Genomic DNA, 21,631 nt, shown 5'->3' on the forward strand with positions numbered 1-21,631 from the left:
CTAGCAATGGCTGACTGTCAAGGAACTACTGTGTTTGCTAATTGTTACATAGCTACTAACCTTCAAATGGCAGCTTCATTTTAAGGGCTACGATTTTCATGGTAAGCAGATAAGAATTATTAACTTGTATGTTCATGTCTCCTCGGGTGTAACTGGCATAAAAGCCACGGTTTAATTCCTAAACGTGCAATTACTTCCGGGGGGTGGCAGCATACTGAACGTTGATTAGAGGGGTCTTTGGTATGTTAGGTTTATATTTAAAATGTATATTTTAGTCAGATTTGTGTCCAGCTCTCTGTGTGATGCGTAAATACTGTACGAAATGTAATGAGGTTGATGTTACAATGTTTGTTAATTGATATTTATGTTGCATACATGATAGGGTACACCTATAGGTCACCTGTGATAATGGTACAGTCCAGTTGTGCTGTTAGCCTCCAACGTGTATAACGAGGTCTCACTCTGATTAGGAAAGGTTTGCTGTCGGCTATTCGCTTTTCATTTGCATATTTTTTCAGTTCTCTTTTGCTCAATCTGAGTGGAAAGGTAAGATTCAAGATTCAAAACAGCTTCTAAGTAGACAGTGAACAATGTGTGGATTTTACATGAAGAAGCTCCACTGTTGAAACTACCTTGGACCATGAGGTCATTCCTCACCGCCTTCCCCACCTCCATGTCCAAGCAAGGCAGCGTTTTATTGGCTGCTGAGGCGGGACAGCGTGACGTGGAAGGCTATCCACTGATTGGAGGACGGAGTACTGTAAAAAGGACCAGCTGAAGTTGGAGACAATCTTCCGAAAGACCTGCCACCTCAGGGACCCACTGTGGAAGTCACCTGGAAGTTCTTATTTTTCTTCTTCTTTTTGTGGAAACGGTCCTCCATCATGCACTCACTCTGGACTTGGTGAAGGTTCCAGTCTGTTGGGGGGGCTGACGTCAAGCTGGCGCGCACCTCTCCACGGGGGTGATAGCTTTGCTTGCTAAAGATTTTTTTATGTCATTTTTTTAATAGAAGATCGGTTAGGTTTTTTTTTCTTCAGCGACATGGAATACACTTCCTCCCCGAAACCGCAGCTCTCCTCCCGGGCCAACGCTTTCTCCATCGCCGCGCTCATGTCCAGCGGGAAGCCCAGCAAGGAAAAGGAGGCCGAGGAGAGCACCATCAAGCCCCTCGGTATTACACTACTATTTTATTTCGATTTTTTCTGCATAAAAAAAGCAGGGAATACTGTATTCCTAAACTCAATTTTGCACATTTAAAGTAGTCATTTAATGTCATTGGACTTTTTAAAAAATAGCCATAAATACCTAAAAATCCGTGTAATTAATTATTAGATATTCAAAGCAACAGTGTGTCAGTGTAATTACTCAAGCAGCTTAATTTAAAGATTTATTTGTTTAAATTGTCGAAGCAGATACATTTACTAAATTACAAACTATTTCCTAACAATATTTGCACATACTATTCTGCATACTTTATAAAAACAATTCTAATCCCAGTATGAATACGAACAATACAATTACTTGTATAAAAAGTTCCGTTAAGAAACTATAGGAATAATAATACTTTAGTGTGTGTGGGTCCATCAGAACAGTTCGTGGAGAAGTCGTCCTGCAGCCAGCCCCCCCTCGCCGACCTCTCGTCGTCCCTGGAAGTCCACGGGGACTTCGGAGGGAGCGTACCCGCGGCGTGCACGGAGCCTCTCATTCCCACTAACCCCGGCATCCCCAGCGAGGAGATGGCCAAGATCTCCTGCAACCTGGAGACCAAAGAACTGTGGGACAAGTTCCACGAACTGGGCACGGAGATGATCATCACCAAGTCTGGCAGGTATAGGAGTTGACACACACTCAAATACATAGACTTTCAAGTAAATATATTATTTTTTTAATGAGTAAAGAGGAGCCAATGTGATTATTTTCATGTAATAGAATAAGTTTGCATTCGTATTTGGGGCTATTTTACAAATAAAAATGCCATTCATTATTATTATTATTATTAGACAGGATTGCTCAATTTATGAACAGACTTATAATATTATGTTATGTGTATAGAACATACCTTGATTTACTTTTGATAATTGCATACAAATTGATCATTACAAATGAAATCGCAAAAAATCATATCTAGAATCGATTTAAAAAATAACAGTAATACTATTAATAATCCTAATAATAATCAACATTTTAATAATAATCCTAATAATAACTGTGACTGTGTTTATCCTTGAGGCGGATGTTCCCGACCATCCGTGTGTCTTTCTCCGGGGTGGACCAGGACTCCAAGTACATCGTCCTGATGGACATAGTCCCGGTGGACAACAAGAGGTACCGCTATGCTTATCACCGCTCATCGTGGCTGGTGGCCGGCAAGGCCGACCCTCCTCTGCCTGCCAGGTCAGTACACACCCCTTACTTCTGCTAAATATGCATTGTGTATTCATTCTAAAAAAAAATGCTTTGGTGTGTATGGGTGGAAGTGGGGGAAAAGGTTTAAGGGAGGTTATTTCCAGGTAAAAACTGAGCAATTAAATAACCACATATTTTGTGTGTATTATGGTTTGTATAAACCACGTGATACGAATGTGTTTGGTGATATATAAAACACTGTAAAACATTATACGCTATATATGTATATACATATTTACATATAAATTACGCAATCATTTAAACATTTCCGGTCAATCGCTAAATTGTGAGAAAACATCTTGAATGAATAAGATCTTAAAATGTTCACAAACTAGCTTAAATTCAACATTTTTGGCTTGCTATGTACGAAAAACTAGCAAGAAAAATAGCTAAAAAGGCACTATAACACAATTTAAAGTGTAGCGTGCGACATCTGCACGCTGATTGGTCGCCTGGTGTGTCAATGAGAGGCCTTTCAGCCAATCAAATGCGAGAACTTAACATGGCCTTGATGACATGTTTTCAGGTTGTACGTTCATCCGGACTCTCCTTTCAGCGGAGAACAGCTGATGAAGCAAATGGTTTCTTTTGAGAAAGTCAAACTCACCAACAACGAACTGGACCAACACGGACATGTGAGTTTTCCTTTGGATTATTTAAATTAAAAAAAAAATATTCGTGGAGGAATGCGTTCACACCACTCGTTGCGCTTCTTTAATTTAAAACAGTTTCTTAGTGACTGAAACCGTCTAAAATATAATAGTTAGAATATAATAGTTAGAGTATATCATAAGATATATTTACGCGTATATGTTGACGTTTAAGGTGTGTGACGATTAAATTAGTTACAATCCTGTTGTCACTGAAGGCACCACATGTGCTTTTTATTAGCGATTATTAAATTGTATTTTTATTAAAAAAGTAAATATTCACTGTGCGTAATGGTGTCAGAACGCTGACATTAAGTTTTGGTATTGACAAAAACAAACATGTATTATAAAAAATGTATTATGACATATCTTTAATGACAATTTCCAGATTTTTTTACACTGACAATCTTATTTAGTCAAATCTTGCATCTATTAATTCAAGTATATAAAAAGTATAATAAATAATAACATTTAGACGCAAATGAGAAATATTTAATACTAGTATGAGAAATATTTAATACTATTTAATAATAGTTAATACTGAAAATGTGCTAGAAGTATAGCTATATGACGAGACAAAAGTTTTTTACTGGAAAAAATAACATTTTCAATCTAAAGACACATGAATTTTGAAATATATGTCAGCATATTCAATATTTGTAGAATAAGATACTTGGACCCGAAAAAGGGAGAGCAGTAAGTGTGAAAAAGTAACTGAAATTGTAACAAATAACATTTGAACGTGAGAATCCAAACACATGTAAGTGAAAAATGAAAATAAATTATAAATTTAAAGGAATTACTCGTATATATAATTATGAGGCTTTTATAAAAGCCTCATAATTATATTTTGCTTATTTTAATTTTGGAATATGTGTTTTTCAGAATTCAATGTCAAAAGTTGAATTTTCACATGACCTAATACAGCTCCATAGAAATAAAGCTCTAAAATTTAATTTAAATTGCATTATTTTGTGTATTATTGAGGATATAATTTTTTTAACCTCTTGTAATGGGGAAAATTATAATGATCTTAAAATCTGCAGTTCTTCAATATAAAAAAAATCAGCACTACCATTTAAATAAAAAAGGCATAACAAAAGCATGAAAAGAGAAGGCAACAAGTAGTGCTAAAAATATGAATGTATATGTTTCTGATGTGCAGATCATCCTGAACTCCATGCACAAGTACCAGCCTCGGGTTCACATCATCAAGAAGAAGGAGCACACGGCATCGCTGCTCAACTTCAAGTCGGAGGAATTCCGCACCTTCGTCTTTGTTGAGACCGTCTTCACCGCCGTCACCGCCTACCAGAACCAGCTGGTGAGTCGCTCACACGCTCTTGTATGGTCGCCATCAAGTATGACCTCTGAACATGACACACTGGCATGTTACCATATTGGCATGTTAGCTCTGTATTATTATGTATTATACTACTGAAACTCAGTTTACTTGGGGGCCACTGGAACTAGGGTCTGGGTAAGACTTGGCCGCATCAGGTCTCCCCCCCCCCCCCAACCGCATTTATTAAAAACAGAAAAATATACAAACATTTTCAGTGCTTTGGTTTTGATTTTCTACAATATAAAAACATTCCACTGTTCTCAAATATTGTAATTTTTATTTTTCTGCACAAAATAAGATGAAAATAAATGAACAAATCAAGAAAAAGAAAATAAATCAATCAGTAATAAATAAATAAATATAATAATAATAATAAAATGGCAAATAATAAAAACTTAAGAAACCACATATAGTTGGTGGGTAGACAAATTATTTTTTTCAGATTAAAATGAACAAAGCATTATTAGAGCCCTGTAGACATGACAAAATGACTATAGTCACATTTATATATTTTTTATTTACAACATATTGCGCAACTGCAGGGTCTTGAGACACATGCTAACTCGCAAACTAGGGGGCCTAAACTAACGTCCTGCGGGCCACATTTGGCCCACGGGCCGCGTGTTTGAGACCACTGGTCTAAACATTTTGATAAAATGGAGGAATGCGTTTGTTAAATACATAAAGATCAAAATAATCCAAAAATTATTAAGGCACAAACATCCCTATAAAAACAAAGTCAAGTGCAAAGTGTGAAAACCTGGACTAATACAGTGCTGCGTTCAATGATTCTTCCTGATCTGATATAAGATTAGACCCACGAGGGGGATATTTCAGGTTTACAGCAGCAAAAGTTGCACACAAGAGCAGATGAAGTGCAAAAACAGGATAATACAAATACAAATAGAAATTATATGCACTCTATACAGTTATCTACATGTTGACACCAAGTCACAGGTGTGTTTATTGCATGGTTATTGCACAGTTATTGTACACAATTCTTACATTTTCTGTCATGCCTGCACCGGGGAACAGAAATGTTTTCACTTTATTTGCCTTTATTATGCTAGTATTGTTCTGCCCATATTATCGGGCATCCCTACTAGAAAGTTAATACCTTCAAAATATTATAACCTTTGATATTTGCATTTTAAAAAATTATCATCCTTCTGATGTTCTGATACAGGCCTTACCTGGCCCCTGGGGTTGCTCTTTTAACAGCAACCTTTTGCGGCGTTTAAAGCAAAAAAGTCCTGTTCTTCATTTGGATCCACCAGGAATGCCATAATAGAGCCTACTTAAAGGGGGACTGCACTTTTTTGCCTATTATTCATAATTCACAATTTCTGTGTATTATTATGACACCTGAAGGTGAGTTAGTATGAGTTAGCATGTCATTGGGACGCACCTATTTAGATTACAAAGCCATCCAAAAAAATCTCTAACAGCGTTTTATCGTTTGATGCTGTGATCATGCAAGAACAAGTACATTGATGATTACATGTAATACTGGTAATACCGTTTTTTGATTATTAAAAATATTATCGAAACATCTTTCCTCGCACATTGATTTCACATGGAGGAATTTAGCATAGGCTACCTTTGTCAACAGCATAGATACAGCGACAACACTTACAATGTTCGCTCTCCTTGGAATGGCTGTGTCTTCCAGCACATGACGTGTGCTCCAGTCCTTAGGTAAACAAATGCTGATGGCAAAGGAGCATCTTGTTGAGTCTTTGTAGCAAAATTGAGAGCTAGGTATCCACTCTTCCGTCTGTGAATGACGCTAAGACAAACGGCTAGCGAAGCGTCACGTTAGTCCACCAGATAAATATAGTTTTTCATGTTAATAACATCGCTTTAGTCCGTTATGTTAATAGAACACTGTTGGCGTTTTTTGTTTTTTTTACATATTTTTCATGATGTCCATTGTTAGCTAGCTCATATTAACTTGTTTTCTCGTGCTAGAAGGCACAGAAAAGGGAAAGAGTTAATGTTTCACATAAGGACTGTAAATGATGGGCAAAAGTGACAAAAAAAGTGCAGTTCCTCTTTAAGGATGGCGTGGGCGCGGCTAAAAGAAGCAGTAAGGCTAAAATGTGTGTTTATTTGTGCGTGTTAGATCACCAAGCTGAAGATTGACAGCAACCCTTTTGCCAAAGGATTCCGGGATTCGTCGCGGCTGACCGACATGGAGAGGTACAAGGAATTCTGGGACCTGCAATGTGTGTTTACTTTTTAGGAGGGAGTGTGCGTTTTATTTGTGTTTTTAACATAATTTGCGTTTACTCATTTCTTTCAACGCAATATGTGTGTGTGTTTGAGAGAGCGAGCGAGTGAGAGAGATAGAGAGCACACACACACACACACCAATTTTGTCTGGATAAGATGTTCTTGGAAGAAGCTTCTCATCATTCCAACTAAAAATCAAACTAACTGCTTGTTTCCTTCAATCCCGCATCATGAGGTGCACACACACACACACACACACACACACACAGTGTCAGTGTGTGTTTGAGGGCTGTGAATTAGACCTGATCAATTGATCTTTGGGGAGCAGCACAAATCACATTAGTCTGGAGTCGCCCGCTGCACTCAAACACACTTTAATCCAATTGGCTGCACTGAGTGATTGAAGCCAGCAGGCCCCACCCACTTGCTCCCACGCCTGCAGTGCATTGTGGGACTTTGTGTGCCAAAGGCGTTGGAAGGAGGGGGGGGGGGGCAACAAAAACACACGCACACATATGTTCCGGTCTGCTGACAGATATTGCACTTTCCTAACCTAATTGAAGGAGGGGGGTCTGGATGGGTGGGGGTGCTAATGTGGACACATGGCTGTCATGACGCTGAACACATGACACGCACACAAACACACACAGCAACAATTTGTGTCACTGTACTTTGAGAAGTGCATCTTGACGAGACTTAAATGAGATAATGCACTTGATGGTTGCTGAGGTGGTCTGCACCAACAACAAACTGCGATATGTCAGATAAAAATACTACAACACCAAGTATGAAATGCACATACATCGGCTAAAATGACATGAAAAACAAAGTATGCGAATAACAGAAGAAGATATGTCAGAAATGCAGTGTTTCATTTATTCATTTGATATATATTTTAACATTTAAGCACCCAAAAATATTGCAGCTAAATTTGGGCAAAATATGCCTTTTTCCTTCTTTTCTTGCTTTTTTACGCAAATTTCAATTCGTAGTCTGTCTCCTTCCAAATGTAGACCTCATCCCAATGATGTAGATGATGCTATAAGCTACCAGGATGTCACAAAGTGAAATTGAAGTCCAAGTTGTCTGTACTTTTATTATAACGCCAAATGAAAAACGACACCCCCTTGTGGTAATGTGGAGCAATGACAGCCGGGTGGGAAAGTCTAATTAAACTTTGTTGTTGTCATTGACCGTTACAAAGTACAAAATGTAGTACCAAAAAATAATACATCAATAAATAAATACATTGAATAAACGGTAAAGAAAAAAAAGCAAGATCAAGAATGACATAATAGATGATAAAAGTGATAAGAAGATGAATATGAACTACAAAGACTATTGAAGACTAACAGCTATAAAAAAACAAAACAAAACAAAGAGATTTATTTCCGGGTGTTTCTCTTGGACTCCTGCTGCAGGGAAAGTGTTGAGAATCTCATCCACAAGCACTCATACGCCCGCTCCCCCATCAGGACCTACGCCGGCGAAGACGACAACCTGGGCGACGATGGACACGCACCTCATGCCAGAGGTGAGCCTTGAGAAGGAGGATGAGGATGATGAAGGTTAGGGTGATTATGATGGGCGTGATGAGGAATATAGTGATGAGGACTATGATGATGAGCGGAATGATGGCCGGGGGGGGGGGGGGGGGGGGGGTGAGGATGACAGCAAGGGTGACAAAGTGAGGACGATCACTGTGAAGGAGCAGGTGATCGGAATGAGGATGATGAAGGAGAAGAGAATGATTTATGATGAAGATGGTCATGAGGATGAGGTTGGGGATGAGGATGAAAGGGATGTTAATTAAGAAGATGAGGAGGAGGAGGATGAAGGCAAGGATGGGAAAGGAGAGGATGATGAGGATAATGAAGATAGTGATGAGAATAGTAATGAGGATGATTACGATAATGCAGGTTATAATAAGGATGAGGTTGGGGATGAGCAGAGCTTAATACAGTTATGATGAGGATGAGGAACAGGTTATGATGAGGATGATAATTAGCATGAGGAGGAGGAAGAGGAACATGAGGATGGTGATAATGAGGGTAATGAGAATAGTAATGAGGAGGATGACGATAATGCAGGTTATAATAAGGATGAGGTTGGGGAAGGAGATGAGGACATTAATAATAATAATAATGAAGATAGTAATGGTGATAATGCAGGGTATGATGAGGATGAGTGTGATGACGGGGATGAGGATGCGGAAGATGAGGAAGGGGAGGATGTGATGATGGCAATAACGAGGATGAGGAGAATGCAGGTTATGATGAGAATGAGTTGGGGATGAGGATGACGAGGAGTAGGCTAACGAGGATGGTGCTGAGAATAATGAGGATGGGTATGATGATGATAATGAAGGTTATGATGAGGATGAGGTTGGGACTGGGGATGAGGAGGAGTTAAATGAGAATAGTGATGATGAGGATAATGAGAATGATGATGAAGTTAATGAGGATTAGCATGATGATGGCAAAGATGAGAATGTGGTCATGATGATTAAGATGATGGTGATGATGACGATTATGAGGATGAGTATGATACTGGTGATGGCCAAGATGAGGATAATGAGGATGAGTATGATGAAGACGAGGAGATGACAATATCATGCGTTGTGATGGCGATTCATCACTTGTCATGATGATGTTGATGCTGATATCATGTGTCATGAGGATGATGATAATGCTAATATCATGTGTAACAATGTTAATGATGATGATGATATCATGTGCCACGGTGATGACCATGATGCTGATATCATGTGTCATGTGATAACAACGATGATGCTGATATCATGTCATGTGAAGACAATAATGTTGTTGATGCCGATATCATGTGTCATGTGATAATGTTGATGACGTTGATGGTGATATGTTTTATGATGATAATGATGATGATGTTGATGCTGATATCGTGTGTTATGATGATAATGACGTTGATGCTGATATCATGTGTCATGTGATAACAATGATGATGTTGAGGCTGATATCATGTGTCATGATGATAATGTTGCTGATGTTGATGCTGATATCATGTGTCATGATGATAACGATGATGATGTTGATGCTGATATCATGTGTCATGTGATGGCAGGTTCAGCGTTCAGCGCCTCGGACAATCTGCCTCTGACTTCGTGGGTCGCTGGAACCACTCCGAGCTTTTCGGGCTTCCAGCACCCACAGTCGCTGTCGGCCATGGGGGCGGGCGCCGCCACCTTGCCTCACCCCATCCAGGGCTCGCTGCCACCCTACGGCCGCCTCGGCATGCCCCTGACGCCCATGCAGGGCAGCGGGCCGTCCTTCCCTTCCTTCCACATGCCTCGCTACCATCACTACTTCCAGCAGGGACCCTATGCCGCCATCCAGGGCCTACGCCACTCCTCCACCGTCATGACGCCCTTTGTATGACTCCGCCCCCTTGCACCATGTGACTGTGATCTGTGTAAATAGCTGGCCTGATGGAAAAGGACCTGCCAGCAGCCATCTTTTACAGTCGGTCAATGGCAACACGTCTTCTCTGACGTTGACAAGATGGCCAACCCTTGTTAGAATCATGAACCTTAACCTGGACTGGGAGAAGAGGCCTGCCGCCATGTGTCAATCAAATTGTTAATAATAAAGCCTCCAAAGATGGCGGCGCTGCATTCGCTCAATATAGAGAGCTACAGCAACGCCAGCATGCATGCTAACTGAAGTGAAGGACTACAATTGTTCTCTTTCACTTTAGCTTCAACTTTGATGCTTCAAAGTTAACGTCATGCCTGGTTAGCATTCAGGCTAACACGCTTGCTAGGAGACGGCTAAAGCTAACAGGCTAAAGTCACGTTAGCGTAACTTCAAAATGAATACGATCACACTAAGGGTTGTTTTGGGGGTTTTGTCCGTTGTTGTTTTTTTTTCAAGTCATCAAGCTAGCTCACTAGCTCGCTTCGACTGCTGCAAATATTTGATCATGTTTCTTTTTCTGGAAGCGTTACTGGAAACGTTCACCTCCTCACCTCATGGAGACGTCATTATTTATATTTAATTACACAAAGATGTCACATAACCTCATTTTTTATTGGACTTTTTTCCCAAAGGGATGGCTTTAAAGTCGTACTTATCACACCAACTGAAGCCGTAGGATGTAAGCAGTATTTGGATTTCAAACCACACAACATACACAATGACGACTTTAGGAAATGTTCCTCCACAGTTCAGCCACGCTTTTACAAGAACATATTTGCAGTTTTGGGAGTTTTCCCAGGTGTACATAAAGACAGTATGTTTGTTCAGGAAGTCAAACTGAATATTTATTATTTCTATGAATGTAAAATGTACAAAATGGCGCCGCTCTGTTTTGTTTTGGTTCCTTTTTTGCGTTGTAATCTGAGCACCAAGCAAGGTTGTGTTGCTTTGTTGATTTGATTTAAGTGCAATATATTTATTATGGTCTCTGAAAATAATGTAACGCGTTATTTGTCAAACTTGAGAAATATACTGTATATCACCACCCAAACACTGATGGTTTTTTCTTATTTATGATGATTTTATTCTGTGATAAATCACAGAAAAATGAAGTTTGGTTAGCGAGTGGTTAGCGCGCAGGCCACACAGCTACGAGACGCCAGTTCAGTTCCACCCTTTGCATGTTTTCCCCGTGCATGCGTGGGTTTTCTCCGGGTACTCCGGTTTCCTCCCACATTCCAAAAACATGCTAGGTTAATTGGTGACTCCAAATTGTCCATAGGTATGAATGTGAGTGTGAATGGTTGTTTGTCTATATGTGCCCTGTGATTGGCTGGCCACCAGTCCAGGGTGTACCCCGCCTCTCGTCCGAAGACAGCTGGGATAGGCTCCAGCACCCACACGACCCTTGTGAGGATAAGCGGTAGAAAATGAATGAATTAATGTACTTCATGTAAAATTACTTTTATTGCAGAGATATATTGTTTTTTTATTCATATAAAACATATGTCAGATATATTAAAATTAAAATTTAAATATAATTATATATTAAATATAATATAATTAAAATATATTTTCTAATTAATATTTTTAGTCTATATTTATTTCAATAAATGAATATAAAAAAGGTATATAAATAAAGGTATATAAATGTATAGTTAATGGCTGGTAATGTTATTATTAAGGATTCTAACTTATAAAGAGCTATGTGATAATAATAATAATTTTGCATACTATAATAATAACAATCACATCCTGGAGTACTCCCTGGTGTCAGGATCTTTAAAATACACTTGGCACAGTTGAACACAAGATAGACTAAAATAATAAACATATTTTAAATGTAAAAGTTCAAAACCAGTTATACATTTTTTCATTCATTAAATTGAAAAAAAAAATCTATAAAATGTGACAATAAAATTAAAATGATTTTTTTTAAATAGTAAAAATACAATGTGATGATATAAAAAATAAACTAAAGTGAGCAATAAACGCGAGTGAATACTAGCATCACCATGCTACATTTGTGTCATCTTGTGTAAATGTTGATGTTTTCACACACACGTGCACGTGAACGTGCACAGCCAATCAGCATCAGCAGAGCACCGCCCGCTAGCCTCAAACGAGTCAGAAGAAGTAAGAATCTTCCCTCCTGATAAGAATGGCCGAAAAGAAATAAAGAAAGAAATAAATAACTTCCTCAGATTGGATTAGAGGGCGGGGGAAGGGCAAGGCCGTCCGCCAAGACGCAATGGCGGAGCTAATTACAGCTAGCTACAGCCGCCGCGTGCCACAGTGCATTGTGGGATGTCATTTACACAACGGACAGCAGCGCCGTGCCCTGCTAATGCTAATGTCCTTTCTATCAATTCTGCATTTTGGCCCATTTTCCTACGCCGAGGCTTTTAGCGGCCGCTCGCTCAGGGTTGAGGCGGCGGCGCCCATGTTGCTAACCGTATGCTAATAGGTTAAGAGCAAGCCGAGTGATGGATGTGGTGTCTGCAGGTGGACGCAGACGCCACAAAGTGCTCCGGAGATGAGCAAGGACATGTTAGTGATGAAATGTGCTCCGACTGTTTGGACACTAAAGACGACTAAGAGGAGCGGAAAGCGTTGCTAAAAAAAACACAAACATTTACATTTAGCAGCGTCGTGTTAGCATCACTATGTTGCTTGTTGGGCTACATTGTCTTTGCAAATCACTTGTGCTAAGCTTTATCATTCATCAAAATAATTCATGTAAACAGTAAAAAATATATATATTTTTTGCTTCCAATTTGTCAATAATATAACAAAGTAAAATAAAGTAGTTAGTATTAGTATCAGATTATAGCGCTTTCAGATTTGACCATCTCTGTTTATTTCATTTCATTGTAAAACATTTATATGAGTAATTATTTAATATATTCATGAATACTTAAATTGATATTAATTATTAATGTTACAATAAGTTAAGAAGTTATGATTTAATTCAACTTAAAGCTAATAAATTATTAAATTTTAATGTTAATGTATTTAATGATACATATACAATATTATTCATTATTTAAAAAATTAAAATAACACATTTTACATTATTTTTTCACTGTTATATTTGTATAAATTTAAAACACACTACTAATAAAATGTAGTCTTATTACAGTAATATCAATAAAAATAATAATGCTGATGATTATATTATAATAATAATATACTATAATAATTTTTTAATGACAATGATTTGTTCTACTTTAGCGCACAAGTATTTGTTATTATTGTATAAAATAAAAAACAAATACAAACTGCAAATAAAATGTATATTAATCTTGCTAATAGCAAAAATGATAATGAAAAATGATAATAATTATAACATATTTTTAATATCATATATACAATATATCGTTATAATCAAATGCAATCATTTAATTAAAATACAATGAAAACCCATTTTATAGTATTTTATAGTCAAATGTGTTTTATTCCTATTCTAGCAATTTAAAAAGGTGCGCGTGCACGCACACACACAGGCGCACGCGCACACACACTAGAAGATGGTTGTAGCTAATAAGGTGTCCTCTAGAGATAAGGAGGTCTGATAGCAGGGAAAGAAGCTGAATAACAACAACTTATTAAGATGATGAAACGTCCTACAAGAAGCCAAACACTCTTAGACAAATCTTTTTAGGATAAGGAGCAAGCAGGAAAGCGAGGGGAGGGAGATCCTAACCCGATTGGATGGACGTCTCGCGGTAGGAGGGGGGACTTTAACCCAATCAAGCGGTCGTCAAGCTCATGTCATGCATAATTAATACACAGAAATCCATGCTGATTGCATTACGGCCTTTTGGACGACTGTTCTGAAGTGTACCCTGTCACATGACCTCACAGTCTCACGGCGCCTCGCTCACGTCCAGCTGAGGCTCGCGTTGATGTCACGGATGGGATGTTAGCAAGCTGGTCGACTACATTTTGGAGTTAGTCGGTACAGTCTACTTGCATGGAGGGAAAAGTGGTGCAGTGACACACCACAGCCAGCAGATGGAGCTGTGATGGAGAGAGTTGGCCAGGTGTAACAGTCGGCGCATTTTTTGTAATGCGCATTAGTGCCACCTAGAGGAAGGGAGTCATTTTTCAATCAAATGAGTCACGTTGAGATGTTTATCCTTGGTGGAGGTCCGCTCATCCACCACAGGGTGTCGCTAAAGTCTAGACAGAACTATGTAATGTGTATTTGTACCTCTATCAAAGGTATAAAGTTATTGGTATGAGACAAACATATGATAAATTAGCTTGTTTTTATGCCAGATGCTCTTGCTGGTGCAACGCTGGCTGGGAATCAAACTTGCGTCCTCTGTCATGAGAGGCAGATGAGTCATTCCACCACACAGCTAGGAAACCTGAGTTCAATTCCACCCTCGGCCATCTCTGTGTGGAGTTTGCATGTTCTCCCCGTGCATGCGTGGGTTTTCTCCGGGTACTCCGGTTTCCTCCCACATTCCAAACACATGCTAGGTTAATTTGCGACTCCAAATTGTCCATAGATATGAATGTGAGTGTGAATGGTTGTTTGTCTATATGTGCCGTGATTGGCTGGCCACCAGTCCAGGGTGTACCCCGCCTCTCGCCAGAAGACAGCTAGGATAGGCTCCAGCACCGCTGCATAAGGATAAGGGGCAGTGAATGAATGAATATTATATGCCCAGATTTGTGGGCCATCCTGTACTGTACTGTAGAACATGCTGCCACCTGCAGGACAGAAGATGACACACAGGAAGAAAGATTTTTATTCCAAAAAAATGTACACGTATGAATTAAAGAAAGATTTAGTTACATGTGTAAATAGAGCTTTTAGCCTTAAATATGCAAACATGATGCAACCTGTATGTCATCATCCACTTTCCATTCTGCAGCAAGTTTGACAGAAGACACGTCGCTCTGGCTTCTCTTGATCAAAAGCAACCCTTCACCGCTTAAGCGCTCTAAGATTTCTTGTCTAATAGTTCACTGCTGTGACTCAGTAATTAAAAAGTACGTCAGGTTGTGTGACGTGTTGAGGTGTAAAGGACTAATGAGGATGAGTAGGAGGGGAAAGGGTGGTCTAGTTGGCCGGGACGGGGCGTCCCTCGGGTATGAGTGAGGTGAAGAAGGTGCAGATGAAGGACCAGGCGGTAGTAAGCAAGCTGGGCTCTGGGAGGGCGGGGGCCGCCTGTGTGGGGTCCTCTTGTACTCCTTCCTCTGAGCTGTCTTCATCTTCCACACCGTCATCCATTAGACGCTCCTGGAGGACGGTTGCACACACAGACAGTTTAACAACACAGGCCGTGTGGAGCACCTACGTGTTAGAACTTTACCATTTCCTGCATGTCCTGATGCCGCCGCACTTCTTCCCGAGGAGCTTGCGCCTGTTCAGCTCCTTGAAGGTTCTGCTCCTGTGGCCTGAAGGGAAACCAACCAGCCTGGTGCCTAAATGAAAACACCCCACAATCAAATTCTGGTCAACTTCTGACAATCCAGGTTGAGAAGAGAGACTCACAGGTAGACCAGCAGCATGGCGCCCACCACCATGATGAAGCGGCTGAAGGAAGAGTAGAAGTAGACGATGCTCAGCAGGACGCTAGCACGGGACAGCGTGTACATCCAGTCCAGCCAGTCGCGGTTTAGCTCATCCTCATTCAGCACCGCCCCGCCCTGCGCGTTCATCTGAATGTTGGCGTTGGCCTGCGGCGGGTTCTCCGGCAGGGGATTGGCAGCAGCCGGGGCGGGCCCCAAGGGCGGCTGCACGGCTTCGTTAGGGTGGGGGGGTGGCGGCTGCACAGAGGGGGGCGGGGCGGTGGGGGGCTGAGATGCTGCCACCGCTGCTTGACTGTCAGGTGGAAGATGACAGAGACAGACTACATTTGTGGGCGAATGAGACGGAAATACACGCCAACTAACTGATGACTGCTAAGACTACGTTCCACTCCAGCACTGTAATGCTCATTTTCAACTATTTGCATTTTCCGAGTCAATTTGAGAAAATCTATGTATCATGTTGTTATCAACACGCCATTACATGATGATGATATACAAAATAAACTACAATTATGGTGGGACCCACTTAATTTGATCCTACAACATGTCTACTGTATGTCTACCCACTCAAGTCCATCAATCCATTTTCTATGCCACTTATCCTCACAAGGGTCGCAGGGGTGCAGGAGCCTAACCCAGCTGTCTTCGGGCGAGAGGCGGGGTACACCCTGGACTGGTGGCCAGCCAATCACAGGGCACATATAGACAAACAACCATTCACACTCACATTCATACCTATGGACAATTTGGAGTCACCAATTAACCTAGCATGTTTTTGGAATGTGGGAGGAAACCGGAGTACCGGAGAAAACCAGAGATGCCCGAGGGTGGAATCGAACTGTGGTCTCCTTGCTGTGTCACCTGCGCACTAACTACTCGTCCGCCGTGCAGCATGTCCACTGAGTTATTATTATTAAAAAGTTGCTTAAGTCGACATTGACACACCTTTTGTCTACATAAAATGTAAGGTAATTTCTATGAAAATTGTTCTCACTGTTGGTCTGGCTCTTACTAGCACGGAAACACCACTGCTCCCCAGTGGCGGTTCTAGTTGTGGCCCACATGGACCACTACATAGGGCACCCCAAGGACAAAGTGAATGCAAAAAAAAAAAAAAAAAAAGAACGTATTCATTTGTGCTCAATGCTTATTTGTTCATCAGGTCAGGACGACCACACTGCCGTACTGCTCACATGGTAAGACCAAACCGACACCCTTGAAGTAAATTACAACAAAAATTGCTTAAAAAAACAACAAATTCATTCTTAATATTGTATAATATTGAGTATACAGCAGGCCAAGCGACTCAAACGTGCTACTTCACAAAGAATATTTAAAATAACGAGCAAATTGTGAGTGGATATGAGCTTCTTTAGCCTTGACTACTTGCTGAGGGATTGACGATTACGTGTGAACAAAACTATTATTATAAAACTATTACTATAACAAAAATATTAGCATATCATGGTTGTTGGCTACGTTTTTTTATGTTTGACTTGAATGTTTTGAGGTTTGGACCTTGTGATTAGAACATTTCCAACAGTCTGGAATACACAAATGCCAAACAACAAAACTCAAGAAACGATCACTGGTGATAAAAAGGCCAAATCAGAGTTCACACAGTATTTGCACATATTACTAGTTAACAAGAGAGTATACTCACTATTGCATGTAGTAGTGTTGGGCGTACATCTGCTGCCACCACAACATCTGCATGGGCATGAACATCTGGCCGCCTTGCATAGGCACCTGAGCTCCGTGAGGCCTGGTGAGGAAGTAGATGAAGCAGCACGCATGAGGCATTTTAGAGAAGTGAGGAAACAACAATGTGATGGTATGTTTGCTCACCACTGAGGGGCGCCAGCAGGCGTCTGAGGAGGATTCAGTGGGGAGGGGACACCACGATGCCTGAGCTCACCATGCCCCACTGGGATGGAGGAAGAGGAGGATGGTAGACTGTCTGAATGTGATGCAGCGGCAGATGATGAGTTTGCCGTTTCTGAGCTCTGAAACAAAAATGAAGACAACATATGAGCGTCATGTGTACACAGAAGACAAACAGAAGTGATGGCGGCACGCACGCTGATGTCTGCAGTGTTGACGGTGGAGGTCCTCTGAGGGACAGGCGACCCTGGGGGGGTGTGAGAGTTGCACACCAGGTGTAACATGTGGTAATCATCCTGCTGCTGGGAGATAAGGACAGAATAAAGCAATTTAGGGTTTACATACAACTCAAGTCATTGAGTGTGGGTCCTGCTGTGATGGATGCGTACCTGCCGGAGCACATCTTTTAGCTGGAAATGGTCCTGCAGGAGCTTTCCCGAGTACACCAGACGTTGGTCTTTGGAGCGCTGCAACACAAACACCATCACATGGTGAATGAGACACATGGATGGAGGTGGACGTAAAGGAGGACTTACGGGCTTGCTGGGATACACATTGGAGATGTGCTTCTTCAGTTTCTCCACGGTCCAGCTGAGGAAGCAGGTGATGGTCTGGTCCTGGTACTTCTGGTTGGGGGCCTTGATGACCAGGGTGACAGGGCGATCTGCTGCCCCTGGGTCCATAGCTCTTATTACTCAGGTCTCACCTGAGGAGGAACCTCTCAAATCCTCTCCATGCTGCCTCACAACCAGAATCACTGCTGTGCACAGGATGGGGGGAGACGGTTCCCCCTTTAAAACAACCTCATCTGTGGGTGAGGAGTTTGTGGGGATTTCTGGTGTAAAGAGAGGAGAGAAGCTATTTAGTACTCCCTCCAATACAAGGTTGGCATATGCAGGTTTAATGTTTATAATTGTGGTTGTAGTTTACACAGATGTAAATCTGCACTCTATCAAGCCGCTTCTAATATTGTTTCCTTTATTTTGGATTGTTCATATGGTCTAAATATTAGCAGCAACTTTTGACATGGACTTGAAAGTGCTGTGTGCAATTGCTACGTATAGGAAACGCTATTAATTATGTCAAATGTGTGATATAACAGGTTTGGGAACAGGACGCTCCGTGTTTTGTTATGACAAAACCTACATCGTGTCAATAGATATCGACGTGAAAATATGTTAAAACATACACAACAGGTTTAATAAATAAAATATTCAACACAAGGGGTATTTGAGGTATGTTTGTTCAACAGCTGTTATGTTACCAGCGTTAGCTTGGACGCTATCGCTAGCTTGATTCGCTTTCTGGCTAACATTAGCTACACCCTGCTACACCAGGCCGTCCCCATGTTCACTTTGACATCGCGTCGAAACTTTCATCTCCCGGCGTGATAGAGCCATGTCACTGAGGTAGCGTCAGCCATTATACCTGTCCAAACTTCTGGAACGTCGTCTGGTCCTCGTTCTTCTTCTTGGCCTTTCTTGTTGTTGTACTATCGGAAGCGGAAATGACGTCACAATATCAGCTGACAATATGGCTGCTGCATTGAACGTAAACAAATAAAAATATAACAATTTTAGTGTAATTTAAATACATTATAAACAATACAACTATATATACGATTCCACATGTTTGAAAGATATTATTTAAAATAACTTTAGGCTTATGAATAGAGAGTTTTACAGAGTGTAGAAATCAGATTTTTTTTTTAAAAAAAACGTTTTTGCAGAAGAACCATACATTCTAGGAAACGCCAGAGATACATTCACATCAGAGATATGTTTTTAATAAAGAAAAATACAATTTTATCTGGAAGCGAACTGATGCACATTACTTTTATATGAATTAAGTAATATTGAATGAATGAAAATGTTCAAAGTGGCATCAGAGCTTCAGCTTATGCAGAACCTCCTTTGTGAGCTGTTTGCTGTACCGGTTGATCTTCCAGTGGCCAGGCATCCATCCTAACAGAAAACGATGAAAGTCTGTCCAGGCGAATGCAAACATTTCCCGCCACTCTTCCTCTAGCGCTGCAAAGTCCACATCTTTGCTCACAGACCTTTTCAACTCAGAGAAATAATGCTCCAGCAGACCTGGAACCTTCTTGTCACACTCGCTCTCCTCCATACAGCTCCCTAAAAAGTACACCACATCTTTCATGCCACAGCCTCCACCAACATACTGGAAATCCACCGCCGCAACTTCCTGTCCGCTGCGAGAGAAGCAGAAGTTGGCCAGCTTAGCATCTCCATGCACGATGGTCTGGAAGCGGCACTGGCTGAGGATCCTGTCAATGTCACCGGCGGCTGCCTTGAGCCGGGCATCATCCATGACCTTCAGCTCGTCAGGGCGGGTCTCCAGGTGCCAGTAGGTGCCCACCGCCCACAGCCCCTCTGGTGCCACACCCAAGAAGAGAGCGTGGAAGTGGGCCAGCCAGCTGAGACACGCCCTCATCTCTTTGTCCTTCACGCTGGTCCTACAAGGACAACAAAAGTGCCTGTTATCATTAACATAGACTTTCTTTATTGTCATTGCACAATAACACAGCAGTGAAATTGCCAATGAAATGTCGTTGCATGGCTCCTGTGTAATAATAAATAATAATGTGGAGAACAAATAGATTACATCAAATATGAACAATGTACAGCATAAACAGTAATTTGTACAAATAATTTAGAATCAATAATTTAAAGTTTTGGTTGTGCGTGTGGGCAGGTAGAGGGGCTTATTTGGCATTGAGCTGTCTCTAAACCTGGTTGTTCTACAGCGGATGCTGCAGAGCCTTCTCCCTGACGCCAGGCGAGAAAACAGTCCATGCTGGGGGTGTGTGGGGTCAGAGTAGATCCGACGGGCTCTTGATACGCAGCGGGTGTTTGCTATGCCCTTAATGGGGGGGGGGGGGGCGGGGTCCCAATGATCTTCTCCGCTGTCCTCACCACTCTCTGCAGTAACAAAGCCACTGTGGCACTCTTTACTTATGCAGTGAAACAACTCTTATTGTGTTTTGAAAAAAAATTACATCTATTTTCTATGCCGCTTACCCTATAGGGTCGCGGGTATGCTGGAGCATTTCCCAGCTCATACCCTGGATGAGAGGCAGGGTACACCCAGCCAATCATATAGACATATAGACAAACAACCATTCACACTCACATCCATACCTATGGTCAATTTAGAGTCGCCAATTAACCTAGCATGTTTTTGGAATGTGGGAGGAAACCAGAGTACCCGGATGAGATGACACACAGGGAGAACATGCAAACTCCACACAGAGAAAAGAGGTGAATCAGCTTTTACCATTTTCATATAACATTAAATACATAACAATTAAAGTTTTGGGAGTTAGTGTACCTTCGCTGGTCATATCCAGCCACATCCAGGTCCTCCAGCACGATAATCATCTCGTTTCCATGGGAACAAGCAGCCAGGCAAGATGGTGTCCGACACGAGTGGTTGGTAGAATAGTTCTGGTACCAATGCGTCTCCACCTCGTAAGACCTGACTTTTCTGCGGTGCGAGCGACCCTCGGGGGTGTTCTCCTCCACCTGTGTGGGGAACGTGACATGTTTGACGACCACTGAGGCCCGGTCGCAGCCGTCCAGGTGGAGGCGTACTATCTCCCCGTAGCCGCTCCATAGACTTTGGATCCTGGCGCCGACATGCAGGGAGGAAGCGCCGCACGCCCGCAGAACCACGTCCTGGTACTCCTGCTTCATTTGCTGGTGTGAAACTACACACTTACAACTAGAACAACCCACAAGGATAATAAACATTTAAGGTTTTCTTGTGAGGGTGCCACCTACCTTTAAAAGATGATACCGGAAGCGCCCTTTGGACGACTGTGACGTTTAAGGATACATACGACATGTCAAAGAAACGACGCTGAATGACCATTACTGCCCCCTAACGAACTGGAGGTTATAACAGGAGACGTTATTGGTTTAAAACAGCAGTTTCCAAACTGAGTTGCATACTGAAAATCAAAGGATGGGATGGAGTACTTTGATATTCAAATTTAGATTTCTATATATATTTCAATTTTAGAAAAAGGTTAAATTATACATGCATACATTGTGAATGTTAATTTTATGTGTTTTTTGTGTGTG

The 21,631-nt window shown here is 41.3% G+C and overlaps 3 protein-coding genes across 5 annotated transcripts; 1 reads left to right on the top strand and 2 right to left on the bottom strand.

Moving 5' to 3' along the window:
• Window positions 1–469: 469 nt before the first annotated feature.
• Window positions 470–11,115, top strand: tbx20 (T-box transcription factor 20). Of its 2 annotated transcripts, none has more exons than XM_058053361.2 (8): window positions 470–1,174; window positions 1,591–1,831; window positions 2,233–2,397; window positions 2,936–3,044; window positions 4,225–4,383; window positions 6,530–6,606; window positions 8,061–8,173; window positions 9,739–11,115. In XM_058053361.2, exons 1-8 carry the CDS (start codon window positions 1,045–1,047, stop codon window positions 10,050–10,052), a joined length of 1,308 nt encoding a protein of 435 aa, XP_057909344.1. In that variant the 5' UTR covers window positions 470–1,044; the 3' UTR covers window positions 10,053–11,115. The 2 variants fall into 2 exon arrangements, with proteins under 2 accessions (XP_057909344.1, XP_078646586.1); XM_078790460.1 differs by having other exon boundaries at window positions 6,530–6,605; window positions 8,057–8,173.
• A 3,721-nt stretch (window positions 11,116–14,836) lies between these two features.
• herpud2 (HERPUD family member 2) lies at window positions 14,837–19,067 on the bottom strand. Of its 2 annotated transcripts, none has more exons than XM_058053697.2 (9): window positions 18,954–19,067; window positions 18,062–18,360; window positions 17,915–17,992; window positions 17,723–17,824; window positions 17,490–17,647; window positions 17,305–17,406; window positions 15,604–15,933; window positions 15,422–15,533; window positions 14,837–15,348 (listed from the first exon to the last, which is right to left on the bottom strand). In XM_058053697.2, the coding sequence occupies exons 2-9, from the start codon at window positions 18,206–18,208 to the stop codon at window positions 15,169–15,171; spliced, it is 1,209 nt and encodes a 402-aa protein (XP_057909680.2). In that variant the 5' UTR covers window positions 18,209–18,360; window positions 18,954–19,067; the 3' UTR covers window positions 14,837–15,168. The 2 variants fall into 2 exon arrangements, with proteins under 2 accessions (XP_057909680.2, XP_057909679.2); XM_058053696.2 differs by having other exon boundaries at window positions 17,723–17,827.
• A 228-nt stretch (window positions 19,068–19,295) lies between these two features.
• pkdc (protein kinase-like domain containing) lies at window positions 19,296–21,434 on the bottom strand. The gene is made up of 3 exons (XM_058053695.2): window positions 21,329–21,434; window positions 20,877–21,244; window positions 19,296–20,001 (listed from the first exon to the last, which is right to left on the bottom strand). Exons 2-3 carry the CDS (start codon window positions 21,239–21,241, stop codon window positions 19,410–19,412), a joined length of 957 nt encoding a protein of 318 aa, XP_057909678.2. The 5' UTR covers window positions 21,242–21,244; window positions 21,329–21,434; the 3' UTR covers window positions 19,296–19,409.
• Window positions 21,435–21,631: the final 197 nt, after the last annotated feature.

Source organism: Doryrhamphus excisus, linkage group LG5 (assembly GCF_037039965.1).
Source record: "Doryrhamphus excisus strain RoL-2023G ecotype Guam linkage group LG5, RoL_Dexc_Guam_v1.1, whole genome shotgun sequence".
Lineage (NCBI taxonomy): Eukaryota > Metazoa > Chordata > Actinopteri > Syngnathiformes > Syngnathidae > Doryrhamphus > Doryrhamphus excisus.